General features: G+C 42.1%; 1 protein-coding gene across 4 annotated transcripts in view; it reads left to right on the top strand.

Moving 5' to 3' along the window:
• LOC140203427 (tumor necrosis factor receptor superfamily member 16-like) overlaps positions 1 to 15,512 on the top strand; it is a 29,483-nt gene extending 13,971 nt beyond the window's left edge. For 3 of the 4 annotated variants that reach the window (XM_072269627.1, XM_072269519.1, XM_072269593.1), the window contains 3 exons: positions 10,925 to 11,132; positions 11,885 to 12,027; positions 12,440 to 15,512. In XM_072269627.1, coding sequence (XP_072125728.1) covers positions 10,925 to 11,132; positions 11,885 to 12,027; positions 12,440 to 12,747 — 659 coding nt within the window. In that variant the 3' untranslated portion in view covers positions 12,748 to 15,512. The remainder of the gene's footprint in view (positions 1 to 10,924; positions 11,133 to 11,884; positions 12,028 to 12,439) is intronic. The other variant, XM_072269699.1, reaches the window with a different exon arrangement.
• Positions 15,513 to 20,623: the final 5,111 nt, after the last annotated feature.

Genomic DNA, 20,623 nt, shown 5'->3' with positions numbered 1-20,623 from the left:
GGAGTAGCGGACCACAGGACCCAATTTACATCGGTGGTGCGCAAGTGGAACAGGTCAAAAGCTTTAACTTCCTCGGGGTCAATATCACAAATGACCTGACTTGGTCCAACCAAGCAGAGTTCACTGCCAAGAAGGCCCACCAGCACCTTTACTTCCTGAGAAAACTAAAGAAATTTGGCCTGTCCCCTAAAACCCTCACTAATTTTTATAGATGCACCGCAGAAAGCATTCTTCTAGGGTGCATCACAACCTGGTATGGAAGTTGTCCTGTCCAAGACCGAAAGAAGCTGCAGAAGATCGTGAACACAGTGCAGCACATCACACAAACCAATCTTCCGTCCGTGGACTCACTTTACACCGCACGCTGTTGGAGCAGTGCTGAGAGGATAATCAAGGACACGACCCACCCAGCCAACAGACTTTTCGTCCCTCTTCCCTCCGGGAGAAGGTTCAGGAGCTTGAAGACTCGTATGGCCAGATTTGGGAACAGCTTCTTTCCAACTGTGATAAGACTGCTAAATGGATCCTGACCCGGATCTGGGCCGTACCCTCCAAATATCCGGACCTGCCTCTTGGTTTTTTTGCACTACTTTACTTCCCATTTTTCTATTTTCTATTTATGATTTAAAATTTTAATATTTACTAATTTTAACTATTTTTAATATCTTTAATATTTATAATCCAGGGAGTGTGAAGCGCAGAATCAAATATCGCTGTGATGATTGTACGTTCTAGTACCAATTGTTTGGCAACAATAAAGTATTCAAGAAAGGGAGTAGAGATAGTCCAGGAAATTATAGACCAGTGAGTCTTACTTCAGTGGTTGGTAAGTTGATGGTGAAGATCCTGAGAGGCAGGATTTACAAACATTTGGAGAGGCATAACATGATTAGGAATAGTCAGCATGGCTTTGTCAAAGGCAGGTCGTGCCTTATGAGCCTGATTGAATTTTTTTTAAGGATGTGACTAAATACATTGAGGGTAGAGCAGTAAATGTAGTGTACATGGATTTCAGCAAGGCATTTGATAAGGTATTCCTTGCATGGCTTATTGAGAAAGTAAGGAGGCATGGGATCCAAGGGGACCTTGCTTTGTGGATCCAGAACTGGCTTGCCCACAGAAGGCAGAGAGCAGTTGTAGATGCTCCATAATTCAGCATGGAGCTCGGTGACCAGTGGTGTGCCTCAGGGATCTGTTCTGGCACCCCTTTTCGTGATTTTTATAAGTGACCTGGATGAGGAAGTGGATAGGTTAGTAAATTTGCTGATGACACAAAGGTTGGGGGTGTTGTGGATAGTGTGGAGGGCTGTCAGAGGTTACAGCGAGATAATCAATAGGATGCAGAACTGGGCTGAGAAGTGGCAGATGGAGTTCAACCCAGATAAGTGTGAAGTGGTAGGTCAAGTATGATGGCAGAATATAGTAATAATGGTAAGACTCTTGGCAGTGTGGAGGATCAGAGGGATCTTGGGGTCCAAGTCCATAGGATGCACAAAGCAGCTGCGCATGCTGACTCTGTGGTTAAGAAGGCGTACGGTTTATTGACTTTCATCAACCATGGAATTGAGTTCAAGAGCTGAGAGGTAATGTTACTGCTATATAGGACCCTGGTCAGACCCCACTTGGAGTACTGTGCTCAGTTCTGGTCACCTCACTACAGGAAGGATGTGGAATCTATAGAAAGGGTGCAGAGGAGATTTATGAGGACGTTGCCTGGATTGGGGAGCATGCTTTATGAGAATAGGTTGAGTGAACTTGGCCTTTTCTCCTTGGAGCGGTGGAGGATGAGAGGTGACCTGACAGAGGTGTATAAGGTGATGAGAGGCATTGATCATGTGGATATTCGGAGGCTTTTTCCCAGGGCTGAAATGACTAACATGAGAGGGCACAGGTTTAAGGAGCTTGGAAGTAGGTACAGAGGAGATGTTACAGGTAAGTTTTTTTAAAAATGCAGAGAGTGGTGAGTGCGTGGAATGGGCTGCCGACGATGGTGGTGAAGGCGGATATGATAGGGTCTTTTAAGAGACTCTTGGATAGGAACATGGAGCATAGAAAAATGGAGGGCTATGGGTAACCCTAAGTAATTTCTAAAGTAAGTACATGTTTAGCACAGCTTTGTGGGCCGAAGGGCCTGTATTGTGCTGTAGGTTTTCTATGTTTCTAAAAGGTAGCTCATCGCTTCAGAGGGTAGGGATAGGAAAGTAAGCAAGTGATTATTCAGTTGCCATTACCCTTGGTCATGTACAATGAAGGTAGAGGGCATAAACTTGTTTAAATATCTGAAATGTGATCTAATTAAGAGAATTAAAATGACAGTCTTGGATACAGCTAAATTATTCCTACTGATACAAAAATCAATCTGAAGAGCGTAATCTCAAAATTCATGAGCAATAAATATGGGGCTCTGGAGAAATCAGTTCTCCACTGCTACCACAACAGGGCAGCAGGGTAAATTTGGTTACTTAGATTAGTTTTAGAATTTACAAAAAAAGTCCAATCAGTAACAATGACCAGAACTACCAGTTTGATTCAGCTAAAGCCAAAAGAAATTGGACATCCTTGCCTTGCCCGGGCTATTTGTGATGACAGACTACAGAATTTAGCCTGTCATCTTTTAATGGTCTTCTGTAAAGGCTCAATAATTTAACACGACACATTCAATTGTAACAATTATCTGCATTACAACTTTGTATAGTAAAACTCAACAGGCAAGTAAGCTTCACTCTCAGTACTGTTTTTGGTTGGTTGCAAGTCATGATTATGTTGTGCTTAAACTGGGAGAGCTGACCTGCATACTTGATAAGCAATGACCCCACTCATTGAATTAAAGCTGTCATCTAATGTCCCAGCCTTCTCCAAGTTCCCTGGGTATACTCTATCACACCAACAAGATGAGCCCACTGGGGCAAGTCTTACCGTAGTTGAGAGCTGTGGCCTGCCTTCAATATTACTTCCATACCCCAAGTAATCTCATCCCATCAGGCCAAGCAGAGCCAAGGAATCATCCAGCTGATTACCACCTATCACCCTCCATCAATTGCTGTATCAATTCTCAAGGCTGGAAATCACACTTCAATGGTTACTTTCATTCATTTATTTCATTACTTCAACGCGCACAAGTGTCCCAAGTTTTACCAGAGTAAGGTTAGTGCTGAGCCACAAAAAGATAGGTTTTATTTGTCACATGAACATCAGTGAAATGTGTCATTTGTGTCAGATTAAATCAACAATGATTATGCTAAGATCCACGCTTCTCGTGCAAACAGCATGTCCACAATTTATTAATCCTAACCACAGTCTTTGGAATGTGGGACGAGCGTACAAACTCCCTACAAACAGCGATGGGAATCAGATTAAATGGCATGATAGGCTTGAGTGGTTGAATTTTCTACTGTAATTTTTCGTATTTTACAGTTGGATGTTGATGGCCAGTAATGGCCAGATTTTGTTGGAGAAGACTTGGATAATGTTTGGATGTTTAAATTAACTGGAAGGGGACTGACGGGTGAAGAACTGCAAATTAGTTGTTATCTGCACTGCTCTGTATATTCTATGACTGTAGGAGTGAGATGATGCAGGAAAACAGATTTCCCACATGGTTGCAAGTAAATTGCAGCACTAATGGAAAGACATGGCAGAAAACTTGATTTGGGTCTTCTGCAAATTCTTTCCTGTACTGCTGCTATTTGGTTGCACCCAGATACAGTGGCACACTGGAGCAGCAGTTAGTGCTGCTTGCTTGCAGCTCCAGGGGCCTGGCTCAGTCCTGACCTCCAATGCTGTCACTGCATGTTGTCTCTGAACAAATCGGCTTGCTCTGGTTCTCCCCCCACAACCTAGTGACTTGCTAGTAACTGAATTTGCTACTGTAAATTAACCTACTCCAAGGGTAATGTTAAAAAGAATCAAATTGTCACATGAGAGGAGGAATTGTTAAATGGGTACAAATAAACAAGCACGGGCCTGCCTGTTGGATTGCTGTGCTGGGGAGCCAGCTTTGCCTGGTGGTCTGGCGTTGCTATAAATATGCTGACTTTCATTGCCTCTCTCCTTTCTATCCCTTGTTGCCAGAGCACAGCCTTGACCCCAAAATTAAGAAAGTTTATGATGCTAGAGAAAAAGGAGTTGGAACACCGATTCATCACTATCAGCAACAGTGTAAATTGGTGGCAGGAAGCACGGTAAATTTAGATAGATATTTGGTGTGTGGCTGCTGTATTTCAATGAAGACCAGCACCTTAAAAAATGTCAGTTTAAGATACTACTATCTCAGTGTGAATACCAAGGGAAACCAACCGTAATACAGGTTGGTTCTGTCCCAATGGTTTTCAAGTAACCATTGGGACAGAAAGAGGTTATTTGGTCCATTGTCTCCAGTGATATACTGGTTTAATAAAGTTGTTATTGTCACTAGAATAGGCAAATAATCCAGTGTTGAGACTACACAGTACTCTTGTTCTTCAAGCAATTGTAGTTTACAGGCAAGATGCCATGCATGCTTCGTGCAAAACTACTTGAGGCTTGATTATCAAGCCAATCTGCTTTTAACTTTGCAGCCCACCTCATTTTAGAGGCAGTGGGGGAGAGAGGGGCAGAAAGAAGGAGAACTGTTTTTGAAAGAAAGTCTGCAGGAGCTCATTGTGGAATGCACTGGTTGTCTGCATTCAGGACCTCAAGTTGAGTTTAATTTTCCTCTTAAGAAAAAAAGATCCTGCTTAATCATGGAGAGAGGATGTTTGTCATTTTCTGTCAGGCACACATTAATCTCCAGGCTCTGCCACAGATGCATCATCTGCAAAGATTTTATCTGAACTCATTTCCTCCTTAATTGCCTCTTCACTCCTATTGTGTGGGATTAAGGAATCTTAACTATTTACAGTGAAGCTTCACTACCCTTTCTCTTTGTGGACTTTGATTCATTTTGTTTGTGTGTGGCTTTGGCCAAGGACTTGTACATATGTTCTCTCCTTCCAAAAGCTTTGCTGAGGAGCACGCCCGTTGCCGTCATTTGTTTTCCCATTATTTTGTGTTGGCCTTGGTTCAAGGGAAAATGCACTGTCCCAGTGAGAAAGAAAGGGGGAGCAGTAAGCTGATAAAGACTGCACATAAGGCCACATTCACAGGTCCAGAGTGACATAGGAAGGGTGGAAGATCATGAGGCATAGGAACAGATTAAGTCATTCAGCCCAATGTAAAATGCTGTAGACTGTAGAATAGCACTGAAATCCAACTCTTCATTAATCTTTCCCTGTGATAGACTGAGCAATGTCTCCCTGTCATATAAGTGAGGGATCATAATGATGTTTGGTTTGGTGTATTGGGTCTTAGTGCCTCTGGAAAAGTGAAGATCAGTCGAAGGATTAGTTTAAGAGACTACTAGACAGACTAGACTACTAGGATCAGTTTAAGAGACTACTAGACAGGTATATGGAGGAATCTAAGGTGGGGGCTTATATGGGAGGCAGGGTTTGAGGGTCGGCACAACGTTGTGGGCCGAAGGGCCTGTACTGTGCTGTACTATTCTATGTTCTATGGATCTGAATCTGTTAACTCAATTCGTGAATTGAGAAAGGATGGAGGTCAGGTATTTTGAGCCAAGTGCTACTACCCTCAATCAGAAGATGAAGCTCGGCTGTCTACAAGTTTCAGAGCTGTCGACTGTGTATTTGCCTCCTTAGATGTAGCCTGACTTGCTGAGTTCCTGCAGTATTTTGTGTGTGAAGCTGTGCTGTAATGGTTCCTGCCACAGAATTACTAAACAATGAATTATTAAGATGTACCACTTAATGAAGTACACCACATATAATGCTATATCTTCCCCTTTTGTCTTGTGAAGTATGGTTAAATTGTGAAGTGGCAGGCAGAGGGACCCTGGGGGGAAAACTTTCAGGATCAGAAACCTCAATATAATTCTCAGTGTTGGAAATGAAGATCAGACAGAATGGGCCCCAGCAGCTGTTAAATTCCTTCTTCCCATTGTGTTCACTGTGGGTTTTTCAGAGTAAGGATATTGACACATGGAATTTAAGGCTGTAAATAGCACTAAGGATCTGAGGCAGCTTCACATGAGTTGCATACCCACAGTGTCCTAGACATGTTAGAATGAACAAAGGAATTTTGTTTTGTACATGGATGTGTGTGTTACTGCAATGGCTGCCATTTTTATCCATCACTTTCACTCTTTAGAAGATAATGGTAGCCACTTAATCAAACCATATCAGTACCTGGAGTTAGTGCAGAATTTTACTGTTTAGAAGAAACCAGTCCATAGCTATTGGTTTTTTTAAAAAACAAGCAACAGAAGCTGCTGTAGGGCATTCAGTGCTTTGTCCCTTTGTTGACAATGTCTGATTTCTTCCCTTAGTTCTACTTTCCTCTATCAATATCATATCCCTTGCTTTACTTAATATCCAACAATGCAGTGAATATAATCAAAAACCAGGACTTAACCATAGAACCATAGAAACTACAGCACAGAAACAGGCCCTTTGGCCCTTCTTGGCTGTGCCGAACCATTTTCTGCCTAGTCCCACTGACCTGCACACGGACCATATCCCTCCATACACCTCCCATCCATGTATCTGTCCAATTTATTCTTAAATGTTAAAAAAGAACCCCCATTTACCACCTCGTCTGGCAGCTCATTCCATACTCCCACCACTCTCTGTGTGAAGAAGCCCCCCCCCTAATGTTCCCTTTAAACTTTTCCCCCCTCACCCTTAACCCATGTCCTCTGGTTTTTTTCTCCCCTTGCCTCAGTGGAAAAAGCCTGCTTGCATTCACTGTATCTATACCCATCATAATTTTATATACCTCTATCAAATCTCCCCTCATTCTTCTACGCTCCAGGGAATAAAGTCCTAACCTATTCAACCCTTCTCTGTAACTGAGTTTCTCAAGTCCCGGCAACATCCTTGTAAACCTTCTCTGCACTCTTTCAACCTTATTTATATTCTTCCTGTAATTTGGTGACCAAAACTGAACACAATACTCCAGAATCGGCCTCACCAATGCCTTATACAACCTCATCATAACATTCCAGCTCTTATACTCAATACTTCGATTAATAAAGGCCAATGTACCAAAAGCTCTCTTTATGACCCTATCTACCTGTGATGACACTTTTAGGGAATTTTATATCTGTATTCCCAGATCCCTCTGTTCCACTGCACTCCTCAGTGCCTTATCATTAACCCTGTATGTTCTACGTTGGTTTGTCCTTCCAACGTGCAATACCTCACACTTGTCAGTATTAAACTCCATCTGCCATTTTTCCAGCTGGTCCAAGTCCCTCTGCAGGCTCTGAAAACCTTCCTCACTGTCTACTACACCTCCAATCTTTGTATCATCAGCAAACTTGCTGATCCAATTTACCACATTATCATCCAGATCATTGATATAGATGACAAATAACAATGGACCCAGCACTGATCCCTGTGGCACACCACTAGTCACAGGCCTCCACTCAGAGAAGCAATTCTCTACCACCACTCTCTGGCTTCTTCCATCGAGCCAATGTCTAATCCAATTTACCACCTCTCCATGTATACCTAGCGACTGAATTTTCCTAACTAACCTCCCATGCGGAACCTTGTCAAATGCCTTACTGAAGTCCATGTAGACAATATCCACTGCCTTCCCTTCATCCACTTTCCTGGTAACCTCCTCGAAAAACTCCAACAGATGGTCAAACATACCTACCACGCACAAAGCCATGTTGACTCTCCCTAATAAGCCCCTGTCTATCCAAATGCTTGTAGATTCTGTCTCTTAGTACTCTCTCCAATAATTTACCTACTACTGACGTTAAACTCACCGGCCTATAATTTCCCGGATTACTTTTCGATCCTTTTTTAAACAACGGAACAACGTGAGCCACTCTCCAATCCTCTGGCACTTCACCTGTAGACAGCGACATTTTAAGTATTTCTGCCAGGGCCCCCGCAATTTCAACACTAGTCTCCTTCAAGGTCCAAGGGAACATCCTGTCAGGTCCCGGGGATTTATCCACTTTAATTTTCCTCAAGACAGCAAGCACCTCTTCCTTTTCGATCTGTACAGTTTCCATGGTCTCACTACTTGATTCCCTCAATTCCATAGATTTCATGCCAGCTTCCTTAGTAAATACAGACGCAAAAAACCTATTTAAGATCTCCCCCATTTCCTTTGGTTCCGCACAAAGCCGACCACTCTGATCTTCAAGAGGACCAATTTTATCCCTTACAATCCTTTTGCTCTTAATATACTTGTAAAAGCTCTTTGGATTATCCTTCACTTTGACGGCCAAGGCAACCTCATGTCTTCTTTTAGCCCTCCTGATTTCTTTCTTAAGTATTTTCTTGCACTTCTTATACTCCTCAAGCACCTGATTTACCCCCTGTTTCCTATACATTTCATACAACTCCCTCTTCTTCTTTATCAGAGTTGCATTATCCCTTGAGAACCAAGGTTCCTTATTCCTATTCAATTTGCCTTTAATCCTGACAGGAACATACAAACTCTGCACTCTCAAAATTTCCCCTTTGAAGGCTTCCCACCTACCAATCACATCTTTGCCAGAGAACAACCTGTCCCAATCCACGCTTTTTAGATTCTTTCTCATTTCTTCAAATTTGGGCTTCTTCCAGTTAAGAACCTCAATCCTAGGACCAGATCTATCCTTGTCCATGATCAAATTGAAACTAATGGTGTTATGATCACTGGAACCAAAGTGCTCCCCTACACAGACTTCTGTCACTTGCCCTAATTCGTTTCCTAACAGGAGATCCAATATTGCATCCCCTCTAGTTGGTCCCTCTATATATTGATTTAGAAAACTTTCCTGAACACATTTTACAAACTCTAAACCATCTAGACCCCTAACAGTATGGGAGTCCCAATCAATGTATGGAAAATTAAAATCCCCTACCACCACAACTTTATGTTTCCTGCAGTTGCCTGCTATCTCTCTGCAGATTTGCTCTTCCAAGTCTCGTTGACTATTGGGTGGCCCTCTTACGAGTATTACAAGCATTTTCACTTTCTTATTGAAGATATTCTTTCTCATCCCAATCTACTAAATCTAGCTCTTAACTTTGAGACTGACTCCTGGTTTAGTATCACCCCTGTCTTCACTCTGGAAGAAATTTGTATCCTTCAATGAGAGTATTCTGCTAAATTTAATGTTAACAACAGTAGTCTGCTTAATCTGTCTTCATAGATCAATCTCTCTGGTAATTGTTGCATCTTTAATACACTTCCTCTATTGCAGGTGTACCCAACCTGGGGTCCATGGACCTAGGTTAATGGTAGGGGTCCATAGCATGAAAAAGGTTGGGAAACCCTGCTCTATTGCGATGTTCTTTAAATGGGATGAACACATTATTCCAGATGTCACACCAATGTCCTACATGATTACTGTAAAAGGCTATTTACTCTTCAATCCTCCTGCAATAAAGCCAACATACTGTTTGCCTTTTTATTGCTACAGTGTTCACATGTTTACTTTGATTGTGTAGAATGACATCCAGATCCTTTCAATAGCATAGCTTTTCATTCTCTCACCTTTGTATTTATTCTGCAAAATGAATAATCTCTTGTTTGTCCACTTTGTATTTAATTACTTGGTGTGTCCATATCGCCGAAGGTCTCTTTGCATTATGCTCTGGCCTACAGTGCTATCTAGCTAAAGCGAGAAAACCAGCTTTCACTGTACATACTGCATTCTCTTTCAACGACAGAAAAATTTTGTCTGCCAGTCTCCACATTAATGTAAATTTACATTTTAATTTAGACTGTGGTAAATTAAAACCTTTTGCTCTACCATCTCTATGAAAACCATTAAGTACCCTTTTTTTAATACTAACCCCATTTACCAGCATTCAGTCAATTGTCTACATTGTCTTGGCAAACTTCATTGCAACTTCTTGCTACGATCATTGCTTCTTTTCAACAGCTCGATTCTTTCCTTCCCACTCTTGAGTTCTTCTCCAGCTTTGGGAAGATGAACTTGCCCTGATTCAGGACATGTAACACTGAAGAACTCCTGGAGGCAGTTGCTTTGAATATTATTTATCCCTGTGATCCTCTCCCTTACCACAACTACTTTCTCTTTCACACCAGCCACCCCACCCCATGTCATGAGGAGTATTGTTTTTCTGGGATATTTTTAAGCCAAGGAGATCACAATTTTACTTTTCATAATTATATTCCCCATCTACTGCTCTCTCCAGTGACCCACTTCTAATGTCCTGCTTGTTCTGGATTAGAACAATACTTCCTCTGCCTCTATAGTCTTGATTTTTTTTAATATATAGAATGTTAAACACCTCATTCAGCCTTCTCTGCTGAAGAAAATAAAACATGCATTTCTTCAGCTTGTCCTCATTTAATCCTCAATCCAGATACCATTCTGTTCCCTGATGGTAATTTGGCTAAACTGGAAATAATCTAGTTTAGTCTTATTCCTACACTCTTAGCTTGTGTTCAGTTCCCTATAAAACAACATTTTCTGTCTTATTAGCCTCATTTTTTAAAGTTAAAGTCTGTCCCGAGCCTTGTAGCCCATCAGGCTGGTGCTTATGCCGGTTTCTGTGGTGTGAAGTGACTGAGAGTACGAGACCACCCCCCCCCCCCCCCCCCCCCCGGATAGGTTGCCAGTCTATCGCGAGGTTAACCTCCAGCAGTTGCTGGTACCCATTTTTAGCTGGGTGGACTGGAGTAGTGTGTGGTTAACTGTCTTGCTCAAAGACACAACATGCTGCCTTGACTGAGACTCAAACCCACGACCTTCAGATTGTGAGCCCAACGCCCTAACCACTTGGCATCGCGCCACACTATTAGCCTCATTAGGTAAATGAAAACTTTCTCCTTCTGTTCTACCGATTTTTATTGGATTAGTCAATGGAACTAAATTGTTGCTTTCATTTCCTCTTGCCTACTATAGACAAAAACTCGACGCTGTTGAGGAAACCAAGGATTGGACTCGTGAAGGATGATCTCAAGTTCCTGATAACTGCTGAGCCAATGCCCACCACCATAATGGGGCCTGTCAACTTCACTGCCTATGACACAGGGAGGGACATCATACCAGTTTACTGCTCCATTCTTGCAGCGGTTATTGTGGGACTTGTCATCTATGTTACCGTGAAATGGTGAATATCACATTCCCAGGAACTTCAAGTGAAGAATTTTCAAAAAAACTGTGCTCTTTGCATTTGGCTATTGTTTTATTTCTGCCTTCTCCCAGCAAGAGGCAAAATGTACAAATGTCAAATAGTCAGAAAGCCCCAAGTTAGATGAGATTAGACCATGTATACCATGAGATTGTCGTGTATACCTGTTTGCATGAAGCTTAAACAGTTTACCTGTTAATATAAAGACACCAGCGTGAAAATAGCAGAAAGGTGAAGTACAGCAGGTTTGACTGCTGGGACCTGGGGTTGTCTAGTTTCACCCCTTTGGGTGGGAGGGGGGAAAACAGGAATGAGAAGGGGTAAGGAGTGAGAGAGAGGAAAAGGGGAGGGGTGGAGAGGGATGGCATGGGAGAAAAGTAATTAAGGGAAAAGTGGAAAGGAAAAGAAAATAAAGGAGTGTGAAGAATGAGAAAAGAAAAAGTAATAAGGGGAAGAACAAAGGTGGGGGAGGCAGGAAGCAGAAGGGGATGATGGAGGAAAAGTTTTTAACTGAATGCTGTTTGATGACCTTGGATTTGTTTTGGCAGACTGATTAGTCTAATTGTTGGTGTTCACCTTGTTCCCTGCTGCCCCAGATGCCCTCCCGTCATTAACTACATCCCCTCTCTCCACAATAATAGGCTACTCCACATTTGGAAAATGTACTGCACTCTTGTTACCCCTCCCTCGTTGTCCTTGCATTTAATATTTTTCCTCCTTGCTCCCTGCAGCTGGAACACGTGCAAGCAGAAGCAGCAGCTGGCCAAGGCACGGGCTGGTGAGCTCGATGGAGGAGGTGAAGGTGAGAAGCTGCACAGTGACAGTGGAGTGTTTGTTGACACACACAGTCTCTATGAACCACAACTCAGCAAAGGTATGCCGGCATTGGCAGGAACCAGCAGTTGTTTCACGGGTTCCAACAATAGGTGCATGGGAATGCATTGGGTATTGACTTGATTAGTCTGAATGCCATTCAGTGGTGGAGACACTACTAGCAGGCACGATAATGTTGCTAACTAAACTTTAAGTTGTTGGGGAAGATTATCTTCATTTACTGGTGACGTAATCTCCTTCCTACCTTTGGCATATCACACTTCAGATCCATGGTTAAATCCTCATGATACCTCAGGTCTGCAAGCCCTTCATCCATTATACATTGTGCAATATAGGTTGTTCTCACCGGTCAGCACCTGAGCCCCTTGATCCTCTGGCTCATTCCAGGGTATCCATTCTCTTGATAATTTCTGCCATTTGTTCCGGTGTTGACAGCTCTCTCTTTTCTTCAGTTGTTCATGCAGACCCAGCCCTTTACAGTAAGCTTCCACCGCAGAAACGGGAGGAGATTGAGCAACTACTTGATGGCCCGGGAGCCAACCGAGCTGACTGGCGCAACCTGGCACATCTCCTAGGCTACGATGAGGAACGTGTGTCCACTATTGGCCGAGGGGAGGATCCGGCTCACACGCTGCTGTCTGATTGGTCAATGAGGGCTGATGCCAACTTGGATGTGCTTTGTAAGGCTCTGGGAAGGATGGACAGGAACGACATCATAGAACGCCTAAAATCAGAGCCAGCTGTGACTTCTGTAGTGTGAAGGAGAAGCCACTACCCATTGTTAGAGACTGAGTGGGTCACCCTAATTCAAAAGTCCACCTTGTTCTTGCAAATTTATTTAAAAGTAAACCCCCTGGTTGTAGCTTGGACGTGAGGCAATCCATTAATTGTATAAACTGGAAATCTTATCAGTAGCCATTTGCTTATACCTGACAACTTAGCATGAAATTTGTGGGGAAATTTCATTTCTGTTGATTTTGAGCATCATGCATCCTGCACTCTGTTCCTCAGGCTGTGTGCCCTGCTCAGCCTCATTTGGAGTTTTTTAAATATCTGCTCAATTCCTCCTCTTGTACCAATTCCCATTTGTAGATTCCTTGAACTCTCACCCTCCAAAGCCTCATGAAAGTGCCTTCACTTGTCTGGAGCAGCAAGTTTTGGGAACTTTTTGGAGAGGCAACATGGCCAAGCCAGTCTTCTCTGCTCCTGATCTGACAAGGTGGGACAGACTTCCTGTCAGCTGAGGGAAAGGGAGGAAGAAGCTGAATCACAGTACACTATTCAGGTTTGGGATTCCTCCACATTAAATTAAATCTAACAAGTTAATATGGTTCTCTGGATTCTGCAGGTAATACCCAACTTGTCAAAGGATGAGTTTAGGACCATTCTCCTTGATGGTGGTATTCCATATTCATAAATCACATTGTATGGAACAAGAGTTAGACACTCAAAATGACAACAACCTTCTGTGACTCCCCACAAAATGGTTTCCTTCAAATGGAAGTCAACACCGGTGCATTAACCCACTAAGGTTAAGGAAGGGGAAAATGGAGTTGGAGATGATCTTCACTGTGGACTGTCTGGTGAACTATTAGAGTATGCATTAATTGGGTAGAGAGGCTTAGAAACTGTTTTGTAGCATTTTCTTGACCCGGGGATTTTTGGGTGGGGGAGGAGGGAGGGGTTTAACCGAGCACTGTTTGTGGAAGTTACATAGTGCAGACTTCAGATATGAGGTTCCACAAGTTTTTTGCTAGATGTATAAAGCTGCACTAAAAATGATAGTATCAGCACAACATTCTCTGTTAACGTGCAAAAAGTTCTTGCAGTTGTTGCAAGTAGCCAGCATGTGCAATTTTTTGCAGTCTCTGAATGCTGGAACTTCTGAGGGGAGCCTGTGCCCAGTCTGTCTGCTCTGGTGAGCTACAGGAAATGTAGATCAAGTCTTACTCAGTTTGGAATTTGAGTGTTCTAATTTAGTAATGAGCAGCGATGTGGCAGATATCTTCACGAATAGAAGCTAGGAATGATCCTGGGAAGCTGAGAATGACTGTGACTCTAAATATCATGGGCATGGGGTTGTATAAGGTCAAATATCTTGCAGTCTTTACCCCTTTTAAATATCATTTTAGTGGAAATGGGATTAGAAAAACAAAGCAAAACACAAACCGCTGCGGAACTGGTGAGTAGGCAGCTGAATAGAAATGGACAGCTCATGTTTCTGGTTAAGACCCCTCCTCTAGTAAAACAAAATCTGGCTGATCTGTGGATAGATTAGACATGCTAGGTTGGAAATCACACTGCAGATGAATGTGCTGCCCTACCATTTTTGTCATTTGGTGGAGTTTTAGCCAGCTAAGAAATGCTAGGGAGAAGAATCAAAACTTCAATGAGAAATGAGATGAATTTCTTGATGTGGACCAAGGCACCCAGAAAATGCCAACCTAGTTTTCTGCAGCACAGTAGTTTTTTATTTTTCAGTCATGTGAGTCAATCTAAAGCCTGAGTAATTTGAGAGAGGGTATTACTAGTTGTCACCCCTACATTGTAATCCCATAAGATGCTCTAAGTCATGAAAGGCAGTTTGAGAGAGAAGTGGAGGAGTGGGGAGAGTTGCTCTGTGTGAGAAAATGTTCCTAGAGAAAACAGGCAGCAGTATCATGAGAAATGGATTAATGTGTTATTCTTAAAAATCCAACTTATTTGGCCGAAACCCACCTTTGCATAGAGTTCACTTCAGAGTTCAAAATGAAATCTCATATTGTAAACAGATGCAAGTTTTCAGAGTCCATGTGAAATGAGTTCAAATCTATCTCGGAATCTAGTTCCCAATGGAAGGAACGTAGATTTAATCAATTGGGATGACGTGTAAAACAGAACACACAAATGCAGAAGTTTCCAAGAGAATCTGGTAAATGTTGCCTGATTCCCAAAGACAACTGTGTGTGAAACCCCAAATGTAGCTTGATCAATGGTGGATCTGTGGTTAATGCTCAGCCCATTGGAGATTATGGGGAGGCATGCCTGCACTAAAGATAATTTCAGAGGGGATTGTAACTTTGCTCAGCCTAATCATTGCTAATGCTGTCCCTTTTGTCCTTTCACAAACTACAGCGTGCTGAGTATTGAAACCTTCACCTAGATTCATACACTGTTCAATCAATCCAAATAAAGTCAGATCTATCAAAATGATCCCTTATTAATTAAAACAGTTGTTGTATTGAATAAAATGGCAGCTAATGCCCAATAATGAAGTATTTACTAATTATTTGTCATTTTTTGAGGCAATTTGTTAGCATTATTTGTATTGTTTATATTTTTAATATTAAATACTGGACATAGGTAGAAAAAGCACAGCCTTGGAGAAGGAAGCTTTTAACTCACTTTTTTAATGGAACTTGTACAATAAAGAAATGAACAGTGGGCTTTTTGGCTCTTGTTTCAAATCGTCTCAATTTGATATTGTACTGTAACTGTCAGTGTCTTATGAATAAATTCATATCCTAAATAATCAATTTTACATTATGGCAAATAAACATTTGAAAAAAAAATCATATCCCATCTTCTCTCGTCATTGTCTTGTGGTACCCTAAGATGTTCAGTAATGTGATGTTCCAATTATTTCCTTATTCTGCAAACACAAACATTCCTCTTCCCAGTTGCCAGACTCATTGGAGTTGATGAGTTTTCATAAAGCCAGTTCAAGTATGGATGGACTGTGGCCTTCTGTCCATGATAATTCATTCATTAAGGAGTATCAGAATCTGTTGGTCTCAAGTAGGACAACTGGGTTGCTGGTGTCTGTAATGAATGTAAAGTAGCCCCTTAATTTAGTTCTTTCCTGCTGAGGTTTCCTGCAAGTGCTGCTGCTCTGCTTGTCCCCATTCAGCATTAGCAGAGAAGGAAAGATGTTTTTAATTGCGATCAAAGTGATTGAAGGAGAATGTGATACTCAGGGTAAAAAGAACTTCAACTAGTTCAGATTTGCAGAGGTCAAAGGTGAAAGACTGCACCCACACGACTGGCATTGATAGTTGCTGTGTATGGAATCTATATACTACTAAAACTCTCATGCTCTGTTTGTCTGTTTGTCACCTCCAGTTAGTGCAAACAGTGCATTACAGCAGCACTTTTTTTGGCTACATCAAATTAAAATGTGCTAGCTTACAAAATGCAGGCAAAGTTCAGGGTTATATATGTGTATAAAATTGTCCATTCGCAAAAATCAGCAGGCTCCCTTTTAACCCAAGAGCCGATCTGCCATCGTGGAAAGCGGGACGAGACAGCCCGATGCATGCGCATGGCCAGCCTCAGCAGTGACACCTACCGCAGCAAAAGGGCAGGGCAGCTCTATTTCGAGGGGTCACATTCTGCTAATCATCATCAGCATGTGCAGGATTGGGACAGATCAAACTGCCACCCATCAATAAGAGATAATCAAATCTTATGGTAATGACGTACGTCGTGACACCCATAAAACCCTTTGCTGCAGTCAAAGGACAGCGGTGACTATATCACGCCCATTTAGGAAAGCGCCAACCACATCATCAAGAATAATCAGCATCCTTTGGTGTTACTGCTTCGTATCTTCTATCCAGCATTAGGATAAAAAAAAGGTCAGCCTAATTATGCCGCCTGGAAAGGGAAGGGGGACATTATGGTCAAGAGATGACACCAAATGTCATCAGGAAGTGGCAAGGAGAGGGAAAGGACAAGAATCAGATGAGGTCAGGGCTGCATGACTCCAGAATCAAAGAGTCAGGACAAAAAAAGATGAGAGAAAAGAGACAGAGGAGGAGAGGCATTCATATCTCCAGGATCAGAGACAAACAGCAGAAGAGATAAAGTGATGGGGGATGAAAGGACTGCATGTCTCCAGAATGACAAAAACAGGCACAGGAGGAGGAGAGAGGAAGAGACAAAGGAGCTGAGAAATGCACGACTCCAGGATCAGAGACAAAGAACAAACAGCAGAAGAGATGAAGTGATGGGGGATGAAAGGACCGCATGTCTCCAGAATGATAACAAGAGCAACAAGGGTGGCAGATAAACCAGCAATGATGCCATTAAAAGTGTCCTTCGTTAAATGAGGAACAGCTATATTTGCTTTGCTATGCATCTTCTTTAATAAACTTTGGTTTTCTACTTCAGTTTCCAAAGCAAAGCAATACTAATAGCATTCAGGAAAATTTAATGTTTATTCTGGTCACATCAGACTGCACTACCCTTCTCTCAAAGGGTGCCCCAACGGATCACCCCGTTGTCTAGTATATTTATATTGACAGGTTTCGAAGGGTGAAAGCGTACGAGAGACCTGAGTGAATGAATATCTCAGAATTCCCCTCTTCATTTTATTTCACCAAGAAGGTACTGATTGTTTTCCAAAGCTTCAACCTTCTGACCAGTTTATCTTTGAACGTAGTAAATGTATCACACAGATTTTTAAAGGAAAACAATTAATATGTCAGTACAGAGGCGTCACATCTCATTAGAAGAATGCTGTGAAGATGTTACATAAGAGCATAGGAGCACTTGGCCCCCTCAAGTCTGCTCTCCCTTTCATGGCTGATCAGTCCCAGACCTTCTGTGCCAGTACTACAAAGCCCTCAAAAAATTATCTACTTTCTCTTCAATGACCTTGCCTTCACAACCCTCTGAACAAAGAATTCCGGGGATTTGACACTGTGTTCCAAATGACCACCACCTAATCTTGCAAGTATGAGTTTGAGATTCTTCCACTAGTGGAAATATCTCAACATCTATGCTAAGATCTTACAATAAGATCACCCCTCACTTTTCCCAATGTCCAAAATAACGTGAATCAGCTCGTGATAGAAACATCCTTTCATTCCAGTAATTAGGCTAATGAGTCTCTTGGCAAATATATCCTTTTTTAAACAAAGAAACATCCTGTACTGGTGTTCTCCCACATTCCAAAGATGTACACGCTAGTAGGTTAATCAGTGACATAGGTGTTAATGGGACAGTTACCGTGCTGTACCTCTAAGCATGGTAAAAAAAATTGTAAAAAGAGTAGCCTATGTCCAAACACCTAGACCAGTATCATCCCAGTACCTAATAAAAACAAGATGGCAGGCCGTAATAAGTACCACCCAGTGGCTCTGACAACCATCATGGAGAGCATCAAAAGACTGGTCATGGCATGCATTAGGGCTTCCAGACAATCTTGTTCCACTGTAATTCAGCTACTGCTGAAAGGAGTCTACAGTGGGTGCCATCTCCCTGGCCCTTCACTAAACTCTGGATCATTTCGGCAGTAAAGAGAGTGACATAAAATCATCGTTTATTGACTATAGTGCCACCTTCACTACGATAATTCCAACCAATCTCTGGACCTTGGGAGTCATCACGTCCCTTTGCAACTGAACTTCCTGACTAACAGACCATAATCAGTAAGGATGCCACTATTATTATGAACACTGGTGCTCTTCAGCCCCTTTCTCTGCTCCCTATACATTCATGACTGCATGGGCCAGACTCTGCTTTAACTCCATCTACAAGTTTGTGGAGTTCCCTCAAAGTCTGCAAAGTAAAAGAGTGGTCATTGACTTCAGGAAGGTGGTGGTGGGGGCACAGTGCACATGCTACTTCTACATACACAATTATGAGGTTGAGAACTTCAAGTTCTGAGGAATGGACATCACCAATAGCCTGTCCAGATCCACAGCAAGAAGGCACGCAGATGCCTCTACTTAATCAGAAACCTAAAGAAATCTAGCATATCCGAATTGACACTTACCAAGTTTTATTGATGTACTATAGATGCATCACAGCTTGGTATGGCAATGGTTCTGTCCATGATCACAAGGAATTTTACAGAGCTGTGGATACAGTTCAGCACTTTACAAAAGATGGTCTCTCCCTCCATGGATTCTGTCTATACTTCACCCTAGCTCAGTAAAACACCAAGCATAATCAACGACCTTACCCACCCTGGACATTTTCTCTTCTCCCCTTTTCCATCTGGCAGATGATACAAAAGCCTAAATTCACATACCAACCCGTTTAAAAACAGCTACCACCCAATTGTTATAACACTATTAAATGATTCCCTAGTATGTTAAGGTGAACTCATGACTTCACCATCTATCTTGCCCACACTGCACTTTCTCTGTAGCTATTAGTTTATTCTGAATTCTGTAATTGTTTTACCTTGTTCTACCTCAATGCACTATGTAATGATTAGAACTGTACGAGCAGTTTGCAAGATGAGCATTTCACTGTATAGTGACAACAATAAAGCAGTTCAGATTCTAACTCTTGAAATAAAGGCAAATATGCAATTTGCTTACCTGATACCATGTTAGACAAGGAACAGATGGATTCTTGTATCTTTTGCACATCTTCAATCTTTTTCCATTCAGATAAGAGCTTGAAGTGAATCTCACACGGTCCCAAGGTAGACTTCATTTGCCAAGTTTTCACCTACTCACTCAATGTACGTATATCCAGTTACAGAGTGCTAATATCACAACATGCTCTCCTACTGATTTTCATGTCATTGTCAAACTTGGATACCTTGCACTCTGTCCCATTTCCAGGTCCCATCTCCAGGTATAAAATGTAAATAATTGCAGGCCAAGAACTGGTCAGTGGGGCACTCCACTAGTTACGTCCTTCCATCTGCTTATACCATCTCTATCCTCTGTGCAAGAAACCATCTTAAATTAATTAATCTCAGCACACTACTTGAACACCAGCCGTTATGTGCACCTTGTTAAATATCTTCTGAAAATTCAAATATGCTGCATCTACAGGTTCCTCTCTGTCTACTCTGGATGCAGGTTACATTTTGTCAAAGTGCATTTACCTTTAAAAAAAAACACATTTACTTGGTTTGAGTAGATTAAACTTCTTTAGATGACAAGCCTCTTCTTCCATCAAGCCAAAACTGTTGAAGGGAAAGCTGCAAGTAGTGGGGCAAAGAGAGGGGGAAGTTTCATGGGCTGGAGCATTTTATTCAGTCAAAAAGAAAAAGGAAAATAGTGGAACAAGTCCTTCAAAGTTTACAAAATGCTGGACGCCCCTCTATCCTGAGGCTGTGCCCTCTTGTCCTAGACTCTCTCACCATGGGAAATATCCTTTCCACATCTTCTCTGTCTAGGCCTTTCAACATTCAAAAGGTTTCAATGAGATCTCCCGCGCACCCCCCCCCCCCATCCTCCTAAATTTCAGCGAATAAACTGATACTAGAAATGCAGTAAATACAAGGGTAGAGGGCTTGGGGGTGGAGAAAGATTTATGGTTTTAGATGGGTTGAGGACAAGAAGGGCACTTGGAATTAAAGGGTGAAGAGGGAGGATTTTATTAGAAGAAACTGAGATAGGGACCATGACTAGGATTAGGTTGAGGGATTCATTCCATATCTTGCCATTTTTAGTGTTTGAATTCATAACCTCTTGAGCACTATCCAAACCACATGGTTACCCACATTAACCAAGCAAGTTGGTACAAGCAAAGCCTAACTGAAGAAAGAAGGTGAGAATTATGAAAGAAACATCTGAAAAATGTACCTCTGGAAAGGTTTGTAGACTTAAAAGCAAGTCAGAGCTGTTCTTAGCCTCACATTTTAATCAGTTCAGTCTCTCTGTGCATTTGGGAGGTATTCACTAGGT

The sequence above is a fragment of the Mobula birostris genome, chromosome 1 (genome assembly GCF_030028105.1).
Source record: "Mobula birostris isolate sMobBir1 chromosome 1, sMobBir1.hap1, whole genome shotgun sequence".
Taxonomy (NCBI): Eukaryota; Metazoa; Chordata; class Chondrichthyes; order Myliobatiformes; family Myliobatidae; genus Mobula; species Mobula birostris.
This window is presented reverse-complemented; position numbering and strand designations above follow the sequence as displayed.